The sequence below is a fragment of the Populus euphratica genome, unplaced genomic scaffold, assembly GCF_000495115.2.
Source record: "Populus euphratica unplaced genomic scaffold, PopEup_1.0 scaffold383.1, whole genome shotgun sequence".
Classification (NCBI taxonomy): domain Eukaryota; kingdom Viridiplantae; phylum Streptophyta; class Magnoliopsida; order Malpighiales; family Salicaceae; genus Populus; species Populus euphratica.
Genome location: NW_011500175.1, coordinates 136,827 through 162,382, shown reverse-complemented (window position 1 = coordinate 162,382; position 25,556 = coordinate 136,827). Strand labels below are relative to the sequence as shown.

The following is a 25,556-nucleotide window of genomic DNA, read 5'->3' as shown; positions in this document are numbered from 1 at the left end:
GTCAATTGATCAAACATGTCCAAACTCTCCATTATTTAGTTTGGCCAAAACCCCCACTACACAAGAACGCCCATTTTATTTTTCAATTTTTCTTTCAATTGTCATTTAACCATTCAGTATTCATGACCGAGAATAAAAATCTAAACATAAAAACAATAATCCATAGACATAGCATACAATTTTTAAAACTTCCATATGAATTTAAAATGACCACCTTCTCAAATCATAATAAAGATTTATTGAATTAAGATAAAAATATTTCTTACCTCTAAATAACACTAAAACTAGAAAGGTTTTAACAAGAATTCCCTTTGTCCTTCCTCTCTCTTACCATTCCTTTCAAGCTCCATCATTAGTTGTAGTAGTTTTAAATGCTAAAGCTTGAAATCCTTTCCTAAATCCTTTAAAACTTATCCAAACACTTAAATCTTTTTATCTGAAGTGTTTTAATGTAATATAATCAAGAAGAAATCATAAAACTATTGCTCTTTTTTCCTTCCCTAAAAGTTTGGTAGCTTTTAGCTTCCAAGATAAGTCAAGAAAGTTATTTATATGTCCTTTTATTGATATTTACAATATTGTCATTATACTATAATTTGTGAAGTTTTTTGTTTACCTGGGTATCTCATCTTGACCTTTATTACAACTTACCTTGTCTTAAAGTTTTAATCCATAAACTTCATTTTAGACACACACACACACATTCCATTTTATTTATAAGTTAATTTTACAATATTTTATTGATACTATGATATTTTTAAATGGAGGGGTTTACATTATCCCGATCTTTAAAAATTTCATCCTCAAAATCGCATCTCTTACCTGCATCAATAAATAGCTTGGGATATTTCTTCTACATTTTCGATTCTCTTTCTTAAGTCACCTTTTTTATTTGAGAGCTTCTTCACAAAACTTTTATCATAAAAATCTTATTATTCCTAAGTTTTTTTCACTCTTATCCAACACCTTCACTGATTTTACTTTTAAGGTCAAATCTTACTCTATTTCTAGAGGAAATTATGGTAGCACTCATGATGATTTTATTTCTACCTTTTATAACACCGAAATATAAAACACATTATGAATCTTGGATAATTACATGGGCAATGCCAACTTATATGCTACAGGACCAATCCTTTTCATAACTTCAAGTTTTACTTATAAGGTCAAATCTTACTCTATTTCCAGAGGAACTTATGAAGGTCAAATCTTACTCTATTTCTAGAGGAACTTATGGTAGTACTCATGATGGTTTTACTTTTGTCTTCTATAAGATTGAAATATAAAACACATTATGAATCTTGGATAATTACGAGGGCAATGCCAACTTGTATGCTATATGACCAATCATCTTCGTAACTTCAAAAGGTTCAATAAACCTCGATGTAAGCTTCCTTTTTATACTAAACTACAATATATGTTTCCAATGGATAACCTTCAAAAATGTTTTATCTCTAACATTGAACGTAAAAGCCTTATTCAATTATCTACAAAACTTTTATGTCTATCCCATGTCATTTTTATTTTATATTTTATGATTCTTACCTTCTTTGTGGTAACCTGCACCAGCTCTACCCCAACTAATTTTCTATCATTAACTTCCTTCCAGCATACTAGTATTCAACACCTTCTACCACATAAAGCTTCATAAAAGGCCATTCTGACTATAGCTTGATAATTATTATTATAAGTAAACTCTATAAAAGGTAGGTGGTTTTTCTAATTTTCCCTAAAATCTAATATATACGCTCTCAACAAACCTTTTAAAGTCTAAATTGGTCTTTAAAATTGTACATTATTTTGAGGGTGAAAAGACATGTTTAAATTTAATTTCATCCTAAAGTATGTTGGATACCTGGCTATAAATGAGAAGTGAAACTCAAGTTTTGATTTGTCATAATCAACCTCGGTACCCTATGTAATCTCACTATTTCATTCATATATGACTTTTCCAACTTATCAATTGAGCCTATCATCTTCATAGGTAGGAAAAGCACTGACTTAATCAATCAATCAATCAATAAAAACTAAATAGCATCATTACCTATTTTTTCTTTAAGAAAACTCGTTTGAAATCAATAGTGATATCTTTCCACTTCTACTCAGGTAGTCATAATGGATGTAAGGGCCTCACTAGCTTTTGATGTTTTAGTTTCACTTGTTAACACACTTTATATTTAGTCATATATTCTCCTTTATATATATATATATATATATATATATGTTTGGCCACAAATAAAATTCTTTTAAATCTTTGTATATCTTGGTACTTTTTGGATGTACAATAAACCTAGATTTATAAGCATCTTTCAACACTTCATCTTTAAACATCTTATCATTGGGTAAATATATTCATCTATATATTACTACCACCCTATCCTCTTAGATGCAAAAAGGAGTTTCAATCCCGGATTGTACCTTACCTCTCACTTTATCCATCTTAATCCTTTTGATGAGTTTCTAACACTTTATCTCAAAGTAAGGATCATACTTTTAATTTAGCTAAAAAAGATAATTTAGATCCCACTTTCAAATAAGCATTTATCTTTTTTAATTTTACTAGCTTCCTTTTATCCCAATCTACTAACTCATCTAGTACTATCTAGTTTTTTTTTTTTTTTAACTAATGGCATCAACAACAACATTTTCTCTTTCTAGATGATAATATAGTAGATGGTCATAATCTTTCATTAACTCCACTCATTTGCTTTATTACATATTTAGTTCCTTCCGTAACATCAAATTGGTGAAGAGATAATAATTATACTGAGAAATTATTCATTTAAATGTTAAGTTAAACTACTTATGATTTTTTTAATATTTAGGAGATTATAACACTTTATTAGATATTGTACTTGATCCTCAATTAATTTACTGTATTGATAATAAATTAAATTTTTTAATTTATTCAAACCTATTTTTATTTAGGATTATGGTTTTTATTTGTGTCAATACATTAGGGAACATAATGGTTCACACATATAAAAATCATTAGTCATAAATTAAAATAGAATAATTAATCAAACATGACTTGATTGTAAATAAATTTTAAAAATTAAGGATTAAAATATAATTAATACAATGAATTTCAGTTTTAGACCTAGAAAAATCAAATAGGAACTTGATTTATTAAATTTTTTAAGTTGTTTTGAAATAATATATATGATATTATTCAGGGAGCAAAATGATATTTTTTATTTGTAGGGCTATAAGGTTTTTTCTTATAAATAGAATGTTATGTCTTATATTTTTACTGAGAGAAGTATGTTATAGAATATATAGTGTGAGTTGTACAAATTTTACAAAACAAATAATACAAAGATGCACCTAAAAACATAAAAGTAAAGGCTAACACTTAAAGACATAATGATCCCTCTTTCCTGAAAGGGTTTTATAATATTTCTTATTAGTAGTTCATGTAGATTACCATTAGAGATTGAACAATTAGAAAATTTATTATTTGAGACAACCAATCCTTTAAAAAGTTGATCAAATCTATAAAAAAAAATAAGATATGATTTTTAGGTAAATTTTATTTAAATCCTAAAATACCATAGATTGTCTAATGAGATCCTTAAGACTTCTAAAAAAACATTAAATTACCATTTCATTGCATCCAAAAGTTTCAAGAAACCCAACATAATGAATCTCCTAGGTTTAGGGACCAACATAGATTTAACACATAGTTTTTAACATTAAAACAAGTTCAAAATGCATTGATGAGTTTTCATCAAGTTTTCATTGAGTCTTGTGTAAGCTCTTTGAACGGTTAGATCGATGACTCTCCTAGTTTTAGATCCCTATGTAAACCTAACATAATGTTTTGATCTTAAATGAGTTCGAGAATGCGTTGATAAATTTTCATCAAGTTTTCGTTAAATTGACATTGTTTTGGTTAAATTATGGTTTTTAATGGGTAGGTTAACAAGTCTTCTAGTATTAGAGACCAATATATACCTGGCATGATCTTTTTATTGAAAATTATATATATTGTTGAGTTGTGAAACTCTTGATTTAAGGTCAAATGCTAATTTGATGAACATCCATCGAGAATAAATAGCTTATGAGTAAGCTTAGAAATACTTTAGACAATTAATGACATTATAAAATAAATTTAAAAGAATACACATAGTCAAGATAATGTTTCTTTGTAAAGGATATGGTAAAGGGGATTTCTATCTTTCCTTAAAAATAGACAACCTCTTATTTATATTTCTAGATCCTATGCATATTTTAAATCCTTAGTTTCCTTAAAAAGTTGGTGGTTACTTCATTTTCCATATTCCCTTTAATTTTGAAGGCCAAATATTTATATTAGGTGTTATAGCCTTAAAGAATGTCTTCCTCACCTTTTAATCAAATTGTTTATGTTAAAGATAGAAAGATTAGTGATAACATTCTTTTTGCTCAAAATATTTTAAAGTTTTATTATAAAGATTCAATTCTTTGTAGTACATACTTAAGGTTAATCTTATAAAGGGCTATAACTTAATACAATGAAAATTTTTATTCAATGTCCTTAAAGTAATGAATCTTCCTAACCAATTCATTACTTGGATCAAATGTTAATTTACTATCACCAATTACTTTATTTCTATTATAACAACTTATGTGGTTATATTAAAGGCAAAAGAAAAGGCTTATATAAAGTGAACTTATTTTTTTTTACTTATTTATGATTCCTAGGAAAGTCTTCTCTTAATTTTTAAATGCATTAGTTGATTAAGGGAGAATTCCATATTATCAAAAAAAGAGAAAAATCTCAATAACCTATTTTTTCTTTGTTGATGATCTTATAATATATTCTAAAGGTTCCATGCAAGTTATTATAGTTATTAAGATTGTATTGCAAGAGTTTCACCCTTTATCAGGTATACAATGTAATTTTGTTAAAGTGAACTTATTTATGATACAACTACTAATAAATTATAGAATTCTTTCTAACACGTTTATAATTATTTTTGGTAGCATCCAATTAAATATCTAGAAATGCAACTTACTATTAAGGAATTGAGTAATGGTAACAACAAATTCTTTTTAAGAAAATAACTAGTAGATTACCGTAATGGACAACAAAAATCCTTTTTGTATAAAAGATGAAGACTTTGGCTTATTACTTTTATAATATTTATACTTAGAGTTAGTATACATCAGTTATCATTCTTCTTATTAAAGTCATCAAAATTGTAGAACTAAAATGCAATGCTTTTTTATTTTTATTTATTTATGAAAATGATAACGGTGTTTCTAGTCATGTAAGAAAAATTGTCTCTCTTCCAAAATGAAAACAAACAAAAAAAGAGGCTTGGGGATTAGAAATACGAGGAAATATAATATAGTTTGCATTATCATAAGTATTTGATGTCTAATCCTTCAAGTTCTTTTTGGATAGCTTAATGTTCTGTATATCTTCTTTGTGGTATGAGTATTTAGAGCATTATATAATTAGGGTTTTGAGTTAGATGACATTTTCATTTCTTTCCTTGTTTCTTTCCTTGTTGTCAAAAAGTTGAATAATAAAAATTTATTCCATATGATTGTTTATATAATTGGAAGTAGATTTAAGATTTAAAAGTTTTTTTGGTCAAATTATTATTATTATTATTAAAACAAAAGGAAAAAGATGAATTTATTGTTCATCTTTTCATATGTTCTAAAAAAGTTTATTTTAGTCAATAATAAAATTTACTAGAAAAGTTTTCTTTAGAAAAACACTTTTTGGATGGCTTAATGTTCTATGTATCTTTCTTGGGGTATGAGTAGTTGGAGCATTATATAATTAGGGTTTTGAATAAGACGACATTTTCATTTTTTTTCCTTGTTGTTAAAGAGTTGAATAATAAAAAAATTATTCTATATGATTGTTTATATAATTGGAAGTAGATTTAAGACTTAAAAGTTTTTTTTGGTCAAATTATTATTATTAAAACAAAAGGAGAAGATGAATTTATTGTTCACCTTTTCATAAAACACTATTTACTAGAAAAGTTTTTTATGGTTTTTTTAATTTAATTTAATATTTTATTCAATTTTATCATTTAATACTAAGTTTAATAGGGTTTAAGATTAATAATTGTTTTGAATTTTTTTTAATTAGGTTATCTCACTCTCATAATCCAGATTACGGGTTTGACAAGTTAACTAGGAGGACTTGAGGTTTTTTGTTATTTTTTTTTTAAATTTCATCTTTCAATATTAGGTTGAATGAGAATTGAGTTTCATGATTTATTTTGATTTTCTTTTTATGAGTTATTATGGTTTTATGACCTAAGTTATGATTAAAAAAAGATATTGTTTCGAGTGTTTTTCAGCAAGTTATATTTTTATTGGTTATATGAGTTATTTTTTAACTTACTAAACAATCAAATCATATTAGATAAATCCTCACATGGTTTAAAATCTTTTTCTACTTAGAAAACATGTTAATAATATTTAAATAATTTTTTTACTTAATTTTTTTTTACTCAACCTGTGGCATGCATGATATAAAGTAATAATCTAGTGCTCACACTATAAAGAGTGGTGAAAAAATATACTTATAAGTGGTTAAAAAATGTTTTTATGGTGGGATTAGGATCATGTATAACATTGGTATTATTATAAATGAAGTTTTTCGAAATTATTATCAATATCTTTCCATTGTTTATTAATAAACATACTTTATTAATCAAATTTACGAGTATAGGTGCTAAAATATAAATAAAAAATAAGTGTAAATATGAAATAAAAAAGCTTATTAAATACAAACATTTCATATATACTTATTCACATTAGCATATTTATAATGGAAAGTAACAAATATCATTGATGATTAAATTATATGAATGTAGAAATACGGGCTCAAAGCCCAATTATGAATCAAGAGCCCCATCGTTTCCAGTCCATAAATCCAGAAGTGCATTTTGGCTAGCCCAATAATAATAATAAACAAGAGAAACAGATCAAATTATCATTTAAAATAAATAAATAAATAAACACAAAAACCAGGCAGCACTGTCCTTCCTGTCATTACCACAAAAAGGGAGGAAAAACAAGACATTTTGATCTTTCAAGATTTGATTACAAGGAGAGCCTGCCCTCTGGTTCTTCTTCACCTTGTTCATCGTGGTCCTGAACTAACCACAAATATTTGGAATTATAATTGAAAAGGATCTATCCGGGTCTGAAAATGTACGGATTCGAGGCCATGACATTCAACATCCATGGAGGGTACTTGGAAGCCATCGTGAGGGGGCACAGATCAGGGCTTTTAACAGCATCTGATTACAACAATCTCTGCCAGTGTGAAACCCTTGATGATATCAAGATGCATCTCTCTGCTACCGAGTACGGTCCCTATCTTCAAAACGGTCAGTGCAGTCTTCTTGTTTTTATTGTGATCTATCTACTTCAATTTTGTAATTAGTTGAAGAGATCTGATGATTTTCTTTTATCTTGTGATTTTTATAATTCTAATTTTTTGTTGCAGAACCTTCTCCGTTGCATACCATTACTATTGTGGAGAAATGCACTCTGAAATTAGTTGATGAGTACAAGCACATGCTAACCCAAGCCACAGAGCCCTTATCCACCTTCTTGGAGTATTGCACGTATGTCAACACCCTTTGTTCCTTCTACTTATTTGGTTTCCTTGTCTCTTAAGATCTTTGAGTGTGTGTTTTTCCTCTATAGATAGATCCACCATGTGCTTTGAAATATGATATGAGGTTACTGTTGCATATTGCGTTTCAATAAAGAGTTTCGTGTAAGTATATATATATTTCGTTAAGGTTAGTCTTGAATCGATCAGCATAGTGTCTACTTTTTGCTACTTTCGTCAGCAGTACCCAACTTGCCTTCTAGGAAACAGGTGGGCACTGCATTAGGGCAATTCGTTGTGCATACTGTTAATTTAGGAGGTTGGTTTCATGTTTTTTAATTGTTCTAGAAATAGGCAGAGAAGGCTAACGCTTGTCGTTCTTCTGTTTTGACCAGATATGGTCACATGATAGACAATGTTGTCTTGATTGTAACCGGAACCTTGCATGAGAGAGATGTTCAGGAGCTATTGGAGAAGTGCCATCCTTTGGGCATGTTTGACAGGTTTGTTATCCTACGTTGTGCTGCCTTTTAGACTTGATTATTTATGGAACCTTTCGTGATTTCTATTTGTATTGCCCCCAGTATTGCCACCCTGGCTGTTGCTCAGAATATGCGAGAGCTTTACAGATTGGTGCTTGTTGACACACCCCTGGCACCATATTTCTCAGAGTGCATCACATCAGATGTATGTTACAGCATCCCTTGCTTGTCTCGCGTCTAATTTTCTTTTGATTCTCGCAGTTGTGATATTCACTTCTGCGCCAAATCTTTCATACATTGTTGTGTAGCATAAAATAGGCTTTTATGGCAACTTCAAATGATCGACAACTTGTTCATTCCTGTTTGTCAGTCACATATTATGCTACCATGTTGTTTTGTTGATGGGTGTGAGGACTTAGTGTGGGGAGAGAAATCAACTCAAAGCAACAAAGAACAGAAAATTGTTGGCTAAAACTATAAGAAAATTGAAGTTGGAACTAAATAGGCTTATGGTTTGCAATGAACCTCTCGAACTTATAATGATTGATTATTTAATATAAAACATGTCTGAATAATAACCTAGCAACCACATATATTCTAGTTCTAGGCCTAAATCCTAATCCTCATGGGAAAAAAAAAAAACCTAATTGAAAGTTATATAGCTAATATAGAATCCAACTAGCATTAGTATTCCTAAACTAAATAAAAAAAGTAAAATAACTAAGGAACTAACAAAGGAAATTTTTTTAATAATCCAGAAATCCCTGCATCAATCCCCTCGGATTGGAAAACTTGACTCAGGCGAGAAAACCTTCACGGATTCATCATGTAACTCAGGTTCAGCCTTCTTCAACCCTTCTTCAGCCATCCAAGTTCTCTCACTAGCTGGTTTACTGAACCACTTTACCAAAAATTGCTTGCACTGTCTACCTCATCTTGACTTGACCTCTTTGACATCCAAAATCTTTTTGATAACATCTTGTTGCACCTTTGGTAGTTGAAACATTTGCTCTGCAACTTCAGTTGCTTCTCCATCAAATCCCTCAAATGTTAATAGATCACATCCATTAAAGATTGGACTGATCTATAAATCAGGAGGCAGCTCTATAACGTAGGCATTGGAACTAATTTTCTTTAATAGTATACATGGCCCAAAATCTTTTCAGTAACATCTTGTTGCACTTTTTGTAGTTGAACCATTTGATCAGCAACTTCAGTAGCTTCTTCATCAAATCCGTCAAATGGAAATAGATAACAAACGTGAAAGATCAGACTGATCTGTAATTCAGACTGTAGCTCTATAAAATAGTCTCTGGAATTAATGTTCTTTAATGTTTTACATGGCCAAAAATCTTTTCTATAACATCTTGTTGCACCTTTGGTAGTTAAACCATTTTCTCTACAACTTCAGCTGCTTCTCCATCAAATACCTCAAATGGAAATAGATTACAAACATTATGGATTGGACTGAGCCGTAATTCAGACTGCAGCTCTATAAAATAGGCATTGGAACTAATTTTCGTTAATATTTTACCTGGCCCAAAATCTTTTCGATAACATCTTGTTGCACCTATGGTGGTTGAACCATTTTCTTTGCAACTTGAGCTGCTTCTCCATCAAATCCCTCAAATGGAAACAGATCACAAACATTAAATTTTTTACTGACCTGTTATTCAGATGGCAGCACTATAAAATAGACATTGGAACTATTTTTCTTTAATATTTTACATGTCCCAAACTTACCTGACTTGAGTTTATGATATTTTCCCGTAGGAAGCCTTTCTATCTTTAAATGTACAAGTACCAAATCTCCCTCTTCAAACTCTTTGATCTTGTGATGTTCATTTGCAGCAGTGGCATAGGATTGATTGCTAGCCTTTAAAGCTTTCCCTACATCTTCATGAACCCTTCTAATTTCATCCGAAAAAGCCACACTGTCATTCCTAAGTCTAGCTTCTGGAGGTAATGACACCAAATCAAGAACGTGTTGTGGCATGAGTCCACATGCTGCTTTGAATGGTGTCTACTTTATTGATCTATTAATTGAATTGATATGAGCAAATTCAGCTTGAGGAATAACCAAATCCCAACTCTTCATGTGATTTCCAACTAGACATCTCAGAAAATTTCGCAACCTTCTATTAATAGATTCAGTTTGGCCATCTATTTGAGGATGATAAGTGTTGGGATATTTCAATTCAGTCCCCATTTTCCTCCATAAAGTCCTCCAAAAGTGCCCCATAAACTTAAAATCCCTATCTGAAACAATTGAAGAAGGTACACCATGTAATCTCATGACTTCTCCATAGAATAAATCAGCAATATATGTACCATCAGAGGTTCTGAAACATGGAATAAAGTGTGCCAGCTTTGAAAATCATTCACCATAACAAAAATAGAATCATATCCCTTTGCTGTCTTTGAAACTCCCGAGAGAAAGTCCATGCTCAAATGAATCCATGTAGCTTTTGGTATTGGCAAAGGAGTATACAAACCATTGTTTTATTTAGTACCTTTGCTGAATTGACACCCAGAACATCTTTTACCAACGTAACTGCATCTCTATACACTTGTGGTCAATAATAACAATATATCACCATTGCCAAAATCTTGCCTCTACCAAAAGAACCACCTAATCCATTACCATGAAGCTCCAACATTATTTGTTCGCACAATGATCCCTTTGGAATACATAATTGATTGCCTTTGAATATATGACCTTAATGCAACCTATATGGTAACTGATCCAAACTTGTTGGCCCTTTTAATTTCTCCAAAATCAGTTTGAGATAGGGGTCTGTTTCATACTTAGTTTTGAGTTCATTGAACCCCGCAACTTGCATACTTATTACAGCTAATAGAGAAGGCTGCCTACTTAACCCAGGAGCTACTTTGTTAGATTCACCAGTCTTGTATTTCAAAGTAAAACTGTACTGATCAAGAAAAGAACTCCATTTAACATGACAGTCATTCAACTTCTTCTTTGAATTTAATTATTTTAATGCTTGATGATTATAATAAACTATGAACTCAAGATGCCAAAATAATGTTCCCAATGGTCATATGGTTCTCACCAATGCATAGAACTCCAAGTCATAAGTAGAATTTTGACATTTATCGTTGTTTAGTTTCACATGTAAGTAGAATATCATTTGATTTGACGTAGTTTGTGAATGGAAATCTGCTCAAAACAGCTAAGAACAGAAACTTAGGGCTAAAACTAGAAGAAAATTGAAGTTGGAACCAGAAAAATAGGTTCATGGTTTGTAGAAAACCTCTCAAATGTATAATGATTGATTATAATATAAAAATGTCTGAATAATAACCTATCAACCTTGTTTACTCTAGTTCTAGGACTAAATCCTAATCCTCATAGGAAAAAGAATCCTTATTGAAAGTTATATAGCTAATATAGATTCTAACTAGCATTATGATTCCTAAACTTAATTAAAAAAAAAAATGTAAAATCACTAAGGACAAATATTTATTCTTCCAAAAGCTCCTATGCCAGTTCCCTTAGGTTTTAAAAAAAACAAAAAAAAACAAAAACCCTTCAGTTGAAAACATTCTTTCCTTGATCTCTTGTGGATGTCCAACCAAGACTTGCCATCCTTTGTTCTTTCGAAACTTCAACTGTATGACAACATTTAATAACAGCCTTAGCTCCCTTAGGTTAAATGTAGCAATATGAACTCTTACTCATGATTTCACCTCTCATCCATTCGTCTTCAAAACAGTAGACTGTATGGCATGGATTTGCATCATCAACATGTCTTCCCAACTTAGAATCTTTGTAATATCCTATCCTTGAGATGGTATCATTCAGGAAGTAAAAAGAATCATTATAAGTTAACCCAGTGAATCTCTTTTGTGGATCTATAACTATGATATTCTCTTTATGCTCAACTTTTAGATTTTTAGTGGCATCATCATCATTGTGTTCATTGTTTTTGTCTTCTTGCTTATCATCAGAAGAAACATCATAAATTGGTTCTAAGATGCTACTCCTCCAATCTTCCTCTTCCTCATGGTCTGTGGTTATCACTTTTTGAATCTCCAAAGATTCCTTTGTTGGATAAATATCTTCTTCATTTTCTTCAACATACTCATCATAAATAGGTGATACGACATCATCTTCTTGTTCTTCTAGCTCAGGTAAATTCACCCTTAACTCTGACAATCATAAGAATTATGCCCCCTTTCTCCACAAGTGAAACATCAAATTTGGGAGCTGCTGCCAGCCTTAGGAAAAGTAGATCCAGAACTGTTTGGAGCCCCAAACCTCATCAAACGTTTCCTCTTTTCACTCCTATCAAGGTTGTCAAAGTCCCCCCCCCCCCACTAGGATGGCTGGTAATTGATGCCTTTTGACTGTTTCCAAGAGCTGTTTGGTCATCCTTAACACTCTGAACAGATCTAGCACTGCTTTGCACAATCCCATGGTCTTCCAAACACTGGCCTCCTGACACCATGTAACCATATCATCCATCAATGCATGCTGCCATGCATCTTCAAGACTAAATAATTGAACCGCTCCCATTTCATCCCTAATAGATTGATTCAAGCCAGCTAGATAGCACGACGTCGCTCATTACCTCATTCAGCCCTATGTGAATTGAAAGGTTGTTGAATTCAGTCATATACTCCTCTGCAGACATGCTTCTTTGTTTTAATAAATGAAATTTCCCATACAACTCCTTTGTTTAATCAGGTGGTAAAAATTGCTTGCACAATTTTGCTTTCATATGTTCCCAAGTGCTGCCGATTTTAGCCTTACCTTGCTGTGCGTGCTGCTCTTCAACTCTCTTCCACTGTTGAAGTGCAGCGCCCTTCAATTTAAGCTTAACGAACAACACTTTCCTAGCTTCAGCCATAGTTTTCCATTCAAAATAATTATTCAAGCTAGCTTCCCTATCTAAATAACCCTCTACATGAATCTTTTCATAAAAATCAGCAACGTCTATCTTAATTCCTCCATTCAGATCAAGGTCATGGGCTAAAACACTCTTCAAATCTACTTCTTACTCCAGCATCATGAAAAGGGTCTTTGTCCACCTCATCAACATGTTCACCTTCAAGATCACCTTCTGACATGTCCAAGGGGTTGTGGTTGCCTTCCAAATTCTCCATTTGGGCTCCCATGACAATTCTTCAATTTCTTGTCTCGGTGCAGCCATATCTACTCGGTGATCTTGATTTCCTCATCCACAACATCTAGCACATCCAGCCATGGTTTAGGATCAAAACCTAAAAAAATCTAGGATCTTTTATGGTCTGATACAAACTTGAATTAGCATGGGAAGAGAAACCCACTCAAAACAGCAAAGAACAGAATCTTTGGCTAAAACTAGAAGAAAATTGAAGTTGGAACTAGAAAAATAGGTTTAGGGTCTGTAGAGAACCTCTAAAACGTATAATGATTAAAAATAACATAATAAATGTCTGAAAAATAAGCTAGACAACCCTATTTATACTAATTCTAGGCATTAATCCTAATCCTTGCAGGAAAAGGAATCATTTTTTAAGGTTATAGGGCTAATATAGAATCTAACTATCATTGGGATTCCAACTAAATAAGAAAAGTAAAATAACCTAGGAAAAATATTTGGTAATCCGAAAACTCCTGTGTCATGTGATGCTGTTGAATTAAAATTATTGACCAATAAACATTGACAAACAAGATGATTTTGGCCTATTAAAGACCATATGTTGTTACCTGATTAACATTGTAACGAATTTATTAACACCTAGTTGTTAACTTGTATGTATGCTCACATGTGCCTCCTAATTGGTCCTTGACAGCGAAGGTGGCAGTAGGATCTTTTTTGTGAGGTGATATGAATATTTGATTGTTTCTATTAACATCTTTATGTTTTTATATCTTCTGGATTTTCTGCTTTGGCATTTCTAGGACTTGGATGACATGAATATTGAAATTATGAGGAATACCCTTTACAAGGCATATCTTGAGGATTTTTACAGGTTTTGTCAGGTTAGCTTACCCACAAGAAGGATAATGAAATCTCTTTCTGGTATATATGAAGTTCTGCCTTTTGCTCTTTTCTTATAAACTTAAACTTAATGTGATCTTTGACTAGAAACTTGGAGGTGCCACAGCTGAGATCATGTCTGACCTCCTCTCCTTTGAGGCTGACAGAAGGGCTGTCAATATCACCATAAATAGGTTTGTTAGTGTTCCCAGTTTTTTTTTTTTTTTTGGGGGGGGAGGGGTTAACTGTTAAATTTACCTTCCATCCATTCTGATGTCATTGTTCCCAGTTTTTTTTTTTTTTTGGGGGGGGAGGGGTTAACTGTTAAATTTACCTTCCATCCATTCTGATGTCATTGATTTGTTTGCTATGTTCAGCATTGGCACTGAGCTGACTCGGGAGGATCGTAGGAAGCTGTACTCAAATTTTGGCTTGCTGTAAGCTATTTTCTGATGCTTGATTCTTGATGTGCCTTCTATAATTTCTGCTGTTCTGTAATGCGTCACTCTGATGAGCTTGTGCTTTCATTGAACAGTTACCCCTATGGACATGAGGAACTTGCTGTCTGTGAGGATTTGGATCAGGTCTGTTATGGATTTATGAATGATTAGTAAGCTGTTGTTAAATGGGGTCTTATATAGAACTGAATGATTATGTGGATTGAAATTACCTGCTTGGTTGTTTTTGGAATGGTTGGCTTATGTTAATGATTATTCATTTTGGAAGATACATGTAAATAAACATGTTTATAGGAAATCCTGCCATTCATTTTTGTTTCAATTCAATTTTCATCAAGGCCATGTTGAGATCTATTTGATGTCTCTGTGTTACTCGGCCAAATAGTTGTGCTCTTATTGGTCTTTGAATCTTTCAAGAAGAAACTTGTAACATTAATTTGTTTTCAAAACTTTGTAAGGTCATATAGTGAATTTTTTTCAACTGTCTTTGTGATCATTTGATGTGATGAGTGGGTAAAATGAAATTATGAAGGATTTCTCTATAAATAGTTGCTTGACACAAGTGTTTTTGTCTTTGACTTGTTTTTGCTTTATTTCCTAGAATGATGTATATAACATATATCGTGATTCTGGGTCTTCTGGTTGTTTGCCATTGCAGGTTCGTGGTGTCATGGAAAAATATCCTCCTTATCAGTCAATCTTTGCCAAGTTGTCGTATGGTGAGAGTCAGCTGCTTGACAAAGCATTTTACGAAGAAGAAGTGAAGAGGCTGTGCTTAGCTTTTGAGCAACAGGTTTGTACTGGTGGCTGAGTAGGGCATATACACTGATTCCATATTCTAAGATGACCCCCTCTTTTGGCCCCATCTATCTTGTCTGTTCAAAGTAGATTCATATATTGCAAGGAAGAGCATGGCTTATTTTATGGCTCCTTTTGTTTTTTTTTCTGTAGTTTTCAATTTGAGCGTTATATTGCAAGGAAGAGCATGGCTTATTTTTTATGGCTCCTTTTGTTTTGTTTTTTTTTTTTTTTTTTTTCCTGTAGTTTTCAATTTGAGCGATTTTACATTCTGGAAACAGTATTTTGCTCATGAATAACCCTCGATTTTACAACAATTCTCATCTATTGATTTTTTTTCCTTAAAAAGAACCTAACTGAAGTAGCCCTAGCATGCAGTGGCATTCATATAGTCCCCTTCTCTAGTTCATTTAATTCCTGCTGTCCTCTTTTGCGTCATGAATTGCTTTATGTCTTCTTTGGTCTGCAGTTCCATTATGCAGTCTTCTTTGCATACATAAGATTGAGGGAGCAGGAGATCAGGAATCTGATGTGGATATCTGAATGTGTGGCTCAGAATCAGAAGTCTAGAGTTCATGACAGTGTTGTCTTCATATTTTAGTTGCTTTACAGGCCATTAGGAATGAAACATGTGGCCTTTTTGGATAATCCACTGTAAATTGCCTTTCCATGACGCTGTTGATGATCAGCATGCCTAGTTATACTGTTTGGAGATGTGGGTTAAAATAAGTGGTGAAATATGTTTTATTTGTATTCCCAAAATGAAAAATACTTTATTTGTTATTCGGAGGCACAAATAATGTATCAGTATTCAACAATATTAATGGTTGTGGAGAAATGACTTTGTTTAGCATGGTGCAAGACGACTGATACTTATGCTATAGTTGAATTTCTGATGTTTGGAGTTTATAGTATCTTTTTAGTGGGAGGAGGAATTATACAAGTAATTCAAACTTGCATGAATGAATGGAGGATTTGAGCATCTGTGGATAAATGAGGATCCACTGCGTTAAAATGGGTACGGCCATTGGATTTCTTGACATGGACAAGAAATGAGTATCTAATAGATATTTATTATTTATTAATTAATAAAAAATAATACATATATATACATATATACTTAATATAATAATTTCACCTTAATATTGAAAACAATTACATAAATAATATTTATTATTTAAGATATATATATATATATATATATATATATATTAAACAATAAATATTATATATGTAATTGTTTTCAATATTAAGGTGAAATTATTATATTAAGGAAAAAAAATTAAATATTCTATAAATATATTTATATAATACAAGTATATTCAATCCAACTTGTACTTTACATTCGATTCACCTGCTTCGTAGCCTAACCTTAATTTTCAAATGAGATTACCTGCAGTAGCGACTGCTAGGTCACAAAGGAAAATGCCCGGAAAATTACCTTCTGTACTAAAAGAACTCCTTCACTGTCTGTTAACAAAAAAAAAATTATTAATTTTTTTTAATTTTATTCTCTAATTTTTTATAAATTTTAAATTATTTTTTATAATTTTTTATAATTTATTTATTATGATATTATTATTATTTCAAACAAAAGCTCTCAAAGCTGGTTGATATTTAATTTTTTGAGCATCTATTGTAATTGAATTCTTTGTAATCTTTTATTTTTTAATTTTATTTTTTAATATTTTATTGATTTTGAATTTTTTTTTATAATTTTTTTTGGTTTATTTTATATAAAGTTATTATAATCTCAAACAGATATCTCGATATTTAGTTGGTGATCAATTTTATGAATATTTATCTTTGTTATTGTATCATCAAGTAAAAAATAGTTAAAAAAATAAAGTTGCTAAACTTCATGGTGTTCATGATCTAAATTGCAGGTTTGATAGGTTAAGCTGTGAAACTTGAGTAAATTTAATATATTATTGTCTCAATATTGAAAAAAAAGATGTCATCTTGAATTTTTTCAAAGTCAAATTATTTTTTTTACTTGTTTGGATTCTTTTTAGATAAGCCAAGTCGACTGAGCCATTTTAAGGCAACTTATATCCAGGTTAATTTTAAATTCAAATTAGACAAGAAATTTGGTTTGGAGGTTTCTAGGTTGACCCACTCAGTCAAGCTTTTTTTAAAAAAAAAAACTCCATTTTTCATTTTTTTTTTCTTTTGATTGAATTTTGTTACTTTTTTTATTTCAATTGCATTCTTCAAATTTTGGTTGATTTGAAATTTATTTTCATAATTTTTTTTAATTTGCTTTCTAAGAGGTTATTACAATTTCAAATAAATATTTTATTATTTGATTGAAACTCAATTTTATGAGTGTTTTGCTTTATTATCATATCATTAGTTTAAAATAAAAATTTAATATTGTTAAACTTAGTGGAATGCATGATCCAGGTTATGGGTTTAGCAAGTTGAATTATAAAACCCAAATCAATCTAATATATTTGTCTCAATATTTAAATAAAAGTATGCCCATCTTTAATTTATTTTTTTAATCTAAACTATGCTTTTTACTAATCATTTGTGTTCTTTTAGATTTGTCAAGTTAATTGGGTCATGTTAAGATAACTTTCATGCAGGTTAATTAAACAATTGATTGATTTATATTTGAAGATCAATTACAATATATAACAATTTTTCATAATCCCTCAAATTTTAAAAAGTCATACATGATTTGACTTAACATTTCAATTATTAGTTTCTCGATGTAATTATTATCTCTTTATCAACAATATTATGGTTTATATATTATAATGAGGAGTGTATCCACTTTATCAATTATATTTTTTTTCAACACTATAATCATTAACTTTTAAAACAAGATCTGAAACTCTTTTAAAATTTTATTTCATTTTGCATAAAGATTTACAATCAATACTATTTGAGAACAAATGAAACACTTTTCCTAATTCATTTAAGATGATGAATTCTCTCTTAATTACTTAAATACATTAATATAGTTAATATTATACATAATATTTGTCTATTTGTTACCCTTATTTAAGACACATGTAGCATGATCAAAACATAATATTTTATAAGTAAAATAACTTAGTGATATTTGCTCTACAAATCACTTACATAGACATAACATTAGTTTTTTTATAGACATAAATGATATTTTCATATGTAATTCTCATGTAAGTCAATTTAATATACATGTCATCTTATAAGTACTAACATATTAGTTTTAGGCATTCCTCATATCTCAACTTATAAGAACAACTGTTTCCTTTCATAAAAAATAGCATAATATATATTAGTCCCAACAACTTTAATTGATATTTAGTTTTAATAAAGCATTAAACATAAACATTTATTAACAATGCTTTGATGTAATGAAATTTTTATAATTATAAAATTTATTTTTACTTTATATTTATTAATTAAATATTAGATTCATACATTAAATATTTGATGAATATTAAAAATAAATAAATTTTTATTAATAAATTAAATATATTTACATGAATAAAGTCAATGATATATATAACTACTCGATTGATTACAAAACATATAAACTAATAAATGTGTCATTTGTTTTATTTTTTTCAATAAAATATATGCCCCTTGGTTTAGCAAACAAACAAAAAAAAAACACTCAAAGATATCTCCTGATAGTTTGTGTGTGTGTGTCCTTATTTTTTAATGGACAAGACTTATTGTCAGCCCATGTTTGAGTGCTAGATTTTTTATAATCTTTGTTTTTTAACCTTTTATTTTTTTATTTGTTTTTGGTATAAATTGAAATTCACTAAATTAGATTAGTTAAATATATGTGTAGGATGTCCAACCTTGTGGTTTTTAATTTTATTTGAGATTAATTAAGATAATTATTATTCTTTTAAAAAAATGATATTTTTCAATAAAATATCTATTGATTTTTACTTTTTTTTTAAATAAAATTATACTATTTTTTTTATAATATTAACAGGTGTTTTTTTTTTCTTCCCTAAATATTTTTTCTTGTATATATTTATTTTTATTATTATTTAATTAAATAAAAATATAATCTCAAAAACATTTTATCAAACACAACCTGGCTTATAAACATATTGCATAATATATCTTTCTAATACAGTCGTAGTTGGAATTAATAATTTTTTTATTTATATATACATTTAATGATAAATCTAAATTTAAGTTACAATTTAAATTTTTTTATATAAAAAACGTTTAAAACACTTGCAATTTCATTATTTGTTTTCTTAAATTAAAATTTGATCTCAAATGCTGCGAAGCGTGGGCCAAGCCCACTAACGAGTCCATCTCTATTCAAATGCTGCGAAGCAGTTACATCTGTTCATCATTGAATGTAATTTTATTTTAAGAAAAAAGAAAAAAGAAGAAGAATTGAGACACGCAGAAGTGAAAATCTTAAAGGTTCAGACACAAAATAGTTGCCTCTTGCTTCTGTTAAAAAAAAGAAAAAAAAAACAGAGGGAAATCAATCACAAGTTTTCTGTGTGCACACTAACAAGAAGGAGAGCCGGCTTTGCTAATACCAATCTTGATTTTGTTAATCTTCTTTATGCCAAAAGAAAGCTGGAAAAAATGGAAGCAGAGCCATCAAGCACAACAGCAACAACCAGGATTACGGATTTGAACGAGGACTCACTGGCTCACTGTGCCACTTACTTGTCCCTTCAGGACATCTCCAATTTAGCCACGACCTGCAAATCCCTCAAACGCGTTGCTTATTCTGATCCCATCTGGCAACACCGCTTCAGGTTTCAAGAATCCATTTCCCTTTTCTTCTTTTTATTTACAGCTTTTGTTTGTTTGAATGAATGCGTACATGCAGGGAGCATTGGCCAGACGAATTGTTACAAACTTCAGGGTTGAGAGAGGCATATCTAAAACGACGTGTTGCGGTTCAGCAATTCAAGTTTGTTGATCCTTTGGTTGCTGACTTGTACATTACAGATGCCAAACCTTTTGATCATATCATTTTGGACAAGAATGATATTACCTTTTCCCAGGTATATTAACCCATCACTGTTTTTTGTTTTTGTTTTTGGGCGGTGGGGGAGGGGGGGGCGCTGTAATTATGAGTGTTATCAACCCCTTTTTTTTTTTTTTTATGACATTCATTGTGTTGTAACCTTTTCTTGGTTGTTTAGGGCTCCTTGGTACAAATGACAAATATTGACAGCTTTTTAAATGGAAGAGACGGTGTCACAGCGCTGAGTGATCATAATGCAAGAATCACTTGTATGAGGTTAGACTTTCTGATGGGCTTTCTTTTGCCATTTCTAAACTTGTTCCTGGGTACATTTGAGGAGCTGTTTTAAGTATGCTGGGCAGCTAAAAAAAATACTAGGGAATATAAGAGAAATTAAAATGAGGAAATCAAGTATCTTTTGGTTGATTTAAGAGAAGCTAGAGAAATCTAGTTTTCTTTGTTTGGATATATTGCTGGAAAAGAAAAGAAAACAATTTTTTAGAGGATATAATTAGCAAAATTCTGTCAAAGATTTATTTTCTCCTTATTTCCCTTCCTTTCCTTTGTTTTCTTTACAATTCATAATTTCAGCATCCAAACAAATGAAGGTGACTTAATTTCCTTTACTTTACTCTCCTTTCCATTCCTTTCCCTCAAAACATAAACAGAGCTAGAATCTGTATTGTTGGGTGGGCTGAAGTGTTTCTTTGGATCCGACTGATGCAAGGAATATTAGTGTGTGACGAGGAATTTGGTTTGTGGGTGTAAATAGAGAGGAGTGAGTTTGGATAGTTGGAATGCTTACTTGGAAATTTTATTGTTATGCTAACGTTCATTTTAACTGAACTGGAGTTTTGTGCGATTGTTTTTTGAGATATGAAGAATGATGTGTGCAGAATGTTTCCCCTTAGTGAAACCTCTCTCTTTCGAAGTGAGACACAAAGGAAGGAAAATGTTTTGGTAACCTCAAGTTGTGACCATTCAATTCGTCTCTGGTGGAAGGTACACATGAATTTTGATGTTGCTAATTTTTCATCAAAGTGAGACTGTTCAATTTGTAGCTCTCTTGTTACCAAATTCTTACTAGGTCATGCATGCTTTCAACTGATCAGAAACTTTAGGACAACATAAATTATCAGTAGTTCCTGTTCTATGCTGGTTTTGTAAGTTTCTATTGACAAACAGAGGAATGTTTTGTCGATTTTACATGATATTGTTTTATTGGTCTCGTGCTTTTCTGTAGGGTTCTTGCCAACAGTGTTTTAGAGGTCATAACGGTCCTGTTTTGACCTTGTCTGATAAATTATTAGGCGATGGCAGTGCCAAAGTATTGGCGAGCGGTGGGGAGGATGGTACAGTTCGACTTTGGTCCCTCAGTTCAAGTGGAAAGCGTGGCCAACATACTTTAAAGGCTACACTTTACGGACATGAAAAGCCTATTAAATTGATGTCAGTTGCTGGGTATGAGTTGGTTTCTTAATATAGCATCTAATGAAAACTAGAAGAAATTAAAGTTTTAGCCTTTTGTTGTTTTCACTAATATCTTCAAAGTTGTTCAGTCTTGTTAACTTGCTACTATGAAGATTGGAGGGAGGAAACAAATTTGCAAATCTTTTTCTTTCAGTTTTATTTTTTAGTTCTTCTGATTTCACTGAATCGTGTTGAGGTTATCATGCCTTTAGAAGAAGAAGAAGCAACTTCTAGTCAGTTAACATTTATATATATTTTTTAACACTGAAGAAAGGGGATGCATTCTCCTATTTGAATTTAATTTTGATCATTGCTGTATTCATGGTTGATTTTCTCTAGTAAGAAGTGATAGCTTCTGTGAAAATTGACTGGTTTGAGGTTCTAGTTTTGACCAAATATAACCTTTGGTGGTTTATTTCTCCTTGTTAGTGGTTTGATTTTATGGCCTGTGCCAGTTTTACTCACAAAAATTATCAGTTTCATAGCTGAAAAGAAAAGTTGATAGATTACATGGTTTAATGGTGTTGTGCTTTGTTTTGGTGACTGAAAAGGATCACATATGGTTTAGTAATGAGTAACCATCCAAAGTTCTTGAAAGCTTTTGGCAAACATTATCTCTATTTATCTGGGTTCACAGCAACTACTTCGTGTGGTGCCTAGCATCTTATTTATCTTCTCCCATAATGACACTAATCCATATTTCCTTCAGGCACACAACATCTCTTTTGGCAACCATCTCAAAAGATTCCAAGGTACTCTTTTTTCATCTTTTGAGTGCCTCATTGTCTGAATTATTATTTCACCTGTCTAGATTGCATAGACAAGTTCTGTTTTTTATTTAGTTGTCCTTTCAAAACTATGAGAGTCATAAGTAAGCTTGAATTTTGCAAATATGGACAAGGGGACGTGGTTGAAGAATGTTTGAAACATCAGGGACATAATTGGAAGATCTTTCTTTTGGGATGTAATTGAGAACTGGTTAATAGGTTATGGACAAAATATAGGTTCCCCTAGAAATCGTTTTCACCCTAAAGCCCTTTAGAACAACATTTTAATGTTGATGCATAGTGGCCCACTCGAAACTGAAAAATACATTTTTCCTGCCCCAAAATACTTAAGCTTAGGAGTACGCAAAAAATTGATACAAATTACTATATGCGTCAGTGTAATGGATGGCAACTGTGTGCGCTAATACTGCCTTTTGAATCTTATTATTGTCTATGGCCTTGTGGTTTTCAACTTCTTTGCAAGTGAACAATATAATCTTTCTCACTGAATTCTGTAGTTGGTACCTGTTATATCTAATGCTTATGGTCAAACTGGTGGATGCCTCAGGTGAAATGAAGATATTTTACGAAGGATTTTGTTCTGTTAGGACAAGCAGCTATTTTAATATACTGTAGGGTTGTTGAACTTGTGGCAGTTCATTGTTCCAAATTTTTATTTTTGGTGAATCCTGTGGCGTAAAAAATAATCAGGCTTGCCCCTGTTTGTTGATGTTCTAGATGCATATTCTGATTAGTGCATGGACTGGTACCAGACATGGATTGCGATGTCACCTAAAACATTATGATGGTTATCCTGGGAAATATATCATGTTTCAACTTGGTAGAAAATGGCCCAGCCCATAATTTACTTAGAATCTTTGATTGTTCTGCTGTTTTGTTTTCTGGATATTGATTGATCATTGATGTCTCTGGTGATCCTAATAGGTTAGGGTTTGGGATACCACAACATCATCTGCTGTTCGTTCGTCATGCTGTGTTGGAATGACTTCTGTGCCTGGCGCACCCGTTGATGTGAAGTGCTGTGAATCATTGTTATATGTGGCTGCTGGTTCCTCTGTCGTAGCAATTGATTTGAGGACAATGCAAAAGGTTACCACTGTTGCTATCTACCAACCAAAACTGTGTTCATTTTCCATTGTGCCTTCAAAGCCCTTGATCTGCACTGGTGGAAATGACAAGTAAGGCATTTTATGGAAAGCATTCATTTACCTTTTACAAGTTTGTTAATAGGCTGTTGTCGTTATTCAATTAGGTGTCAATGCTTGCTTGTGACAAACTAAAAAAATTTTGTGCTGCTTACACCACACTGTATTAATTCATTTTTCTTTGGATGGCCAAGTTTTCAACTCCCTAATGATCTGTGACTTATGCTGTTTCTTTTGAACCCAAAATGAGATTCTTATATAGCTTGTTGGCTTCTTTTGTTTTTTAATGGGTCAGCCCATGCAGTAGAGACTATAATAATCAAATGCTACCTCCTCACTTTGCCATATTCATAGCACCTAATATGTGTGCCATGTTGTGAATCTTTATCTGTTGAAAACTTTTTAATACTGCAGAGCCAAGCTTTGGGATATAAGGATAAACCAAGAGACTCTGAAACCAGAACCAGTAGCTGAGTTAGATGGGCACACCGGTCCGGTGGCAATGGTGCACATGGATCCATACAAAATAGTTACAGGGGGGCCTGGGGATTCTTACATTAATGTTTGGGAGACTGACACTGGCGCACAAACAAATTCCTTTATTTGCTGTCCTTCTGATGCTGCAAGTAGCAGCTCTGGCATGGGGTGTTCAGCCATGGCTGTGAATGGGACACGGATTGTCACTGCTAGCTATGGTGAAGAACATGGACTGTTATGCTTCAGGGACTTCTCCAATGCTACCTGTGCTGTTTCAAAACGTGAAGATGTGCTTGCTTCCAAGTTTTGGGATCCACAATCTTATATCCATGGTGATGCATTTAGCTAGATAGATGAGTGGATTTTCTCTCTTAACTCAGCAAGAGGTTTTGTTATCAAAATGATTCTCTGATTTGTGCTTAGGTCATTGGTGAGCTTTTCTTGTGAATAGAAGAAATGCAATGGGGTTTGTTTAATGTAGTGATGCAGGACAGCCCTAGGGGCTGTTCCGAATACGACTTTTAGAGGCTGTTTTAGGGCTGTAAGAACTGGTTTTACGTTGATTTGTGATGGAATATGAGGAAGGATGCAGATGGCCTCTGGGAGTCTCACCAGAGTCATGCCTCCATGAAACAAAACAACGTTGAATTTAAAGTGTGAGTAATCCATTTAATGTGATGCATTGGCACAGATGCCTCCTCACGTGATGTCCCTGTGATAATTTTTCCTCTGCATTTGTTTTTGCTTCTGCTCTAGCAGCTGTGCTTTCAAGCAGAGCTGTGCCAGGCAGATTTCTTTTTTTCTTTTTACTGATTAATGAAAACATCACGAATGCTACAATGGCAGCAGTGGTAATTAACTCAATTTGCCGGCCATTCATTTCAGGCGTGTATTCGCCATCTTTTGGTTTAAGAAAATGGAAGGCACGTTTTACAAATCATGGCTGATGGAATACGAGAAGGAGGACTTCTTCACTGCATTTCCTTTCCTTTTCACTCTTCTCTTTTGAAGCTTAACCCTTTCTTCTCTACTTGTGTTTGAAGGTGATAACTCACTGTGCGGTATGGCTGCCATTCTCTACTGGGGCCACTCGCTGTCGTGATCTATGATATTATTTTACCAGCATTTGACAATCTACTCTACTTCATACCCTTTTCTTAGATATTTCTATTTCCTCAGCAGATATTGTAGGAACCACACTGATGCATCAGTATTTATGGCCTTTTGTTTGATTCTTCAAAATTGCTTTTCAAAAAGCTGTCTTTGAGAGGGTTGTAACCTATTGTTCTTGGACTTTAACTAAATGCTATGCCTGGATGCTTGTAGTCTGGTGAGATAGGGAATCTATCATCCACGATGGGCTTGAGTAAGACTCGGCCGAACGTTGAGTTGAGTTAAGATATTTTTTAATG

The 25,556-nt window shown here is 31.9% G+C and overlaps 2 protein-coding genes and 1 long non-coding RNA gene across 3 annotated transcripts; 2 read left to right on the top strand and 1 right to left on the bottom strand.

Annotated features, from left to right (window-relative positions):
- Positions 1 to 6,967: 6,967 nt before the first annotated feature.
- On the top strand, positions 6,968 to 16,196 carry LOC105111431 (V-type proton ATPase subunit d2). The gene is made up of 10 exons (XM_011006773.1): positions 6,968 to 7,349; positions 7,469 to 7,589; positions 7,975 to 8,082; positions 8,164 to 8,266; positions 13,973 to 14,053; positions 14,160 to 14,245; positions 14,429 to 14,488; positions 14,587 to 14,635; positions 15,168 to 15,302; positions 15,777 to 16,196. The coding sequence occupies exons 1-10, from the start codon at positions 7,169 to 7,171 to the stop codon at positions 15,906 to 15,908; spliced, it is 1,056 nt and encodes a 351-aa protein (XP_011005075.1). The 5' UTR covers positions 6,968 to 7,168; the 3' UTR covers positions 15,909 to 16,196.
- Positions 8,804 to 13,966, bottom strand: LOC105111430 (uncharacterized). Its single transcript, XR_839603.1, has 2 exons — positions 12,531 to 13,966; positions 8,804 to 11,759 (listed from the first exon to the last, which is right to left on the bottom strand). It is a non-coding gene; the product is annotated as an uncharacterized LOC105111430 (long non-coding RNA).
- A 3,446-nt stretch (positions 16,197 to 19,642) lies between the features above and the next one.
- On the top strand, positions 19,643 to 24,843 carry LOC105111432 (vegetative incompatibility protein HET-E-1-like). Its single transcript, XM_011006775.1, has 8 exons — positions 19,643 to 20,049; positions 20,124 to 20,301; positions 20,443 to 20,540; positions 21,161 to 21,266; positions 21,508 to 21,725; positions 22,444 to 22,486; positions 23,447 to 23,700; positions 24,082 to 24,843. The coding sequence occupies exons 1-8, from the start codon at positions 19,874 to 19,876 to the stop codon at positions 24,491 to 24,493; spliced, it is 1,485 nt and encodes a 494-aa protein (XP_011005077.1). The 5' UTR covers positions 19,643 to 19,873; the 3' UTR covers positions 24,494 to 24,843.
- The last annotated feature ends 713 nt before the right edge of the window (positions 24,844 to 25,556 follow it).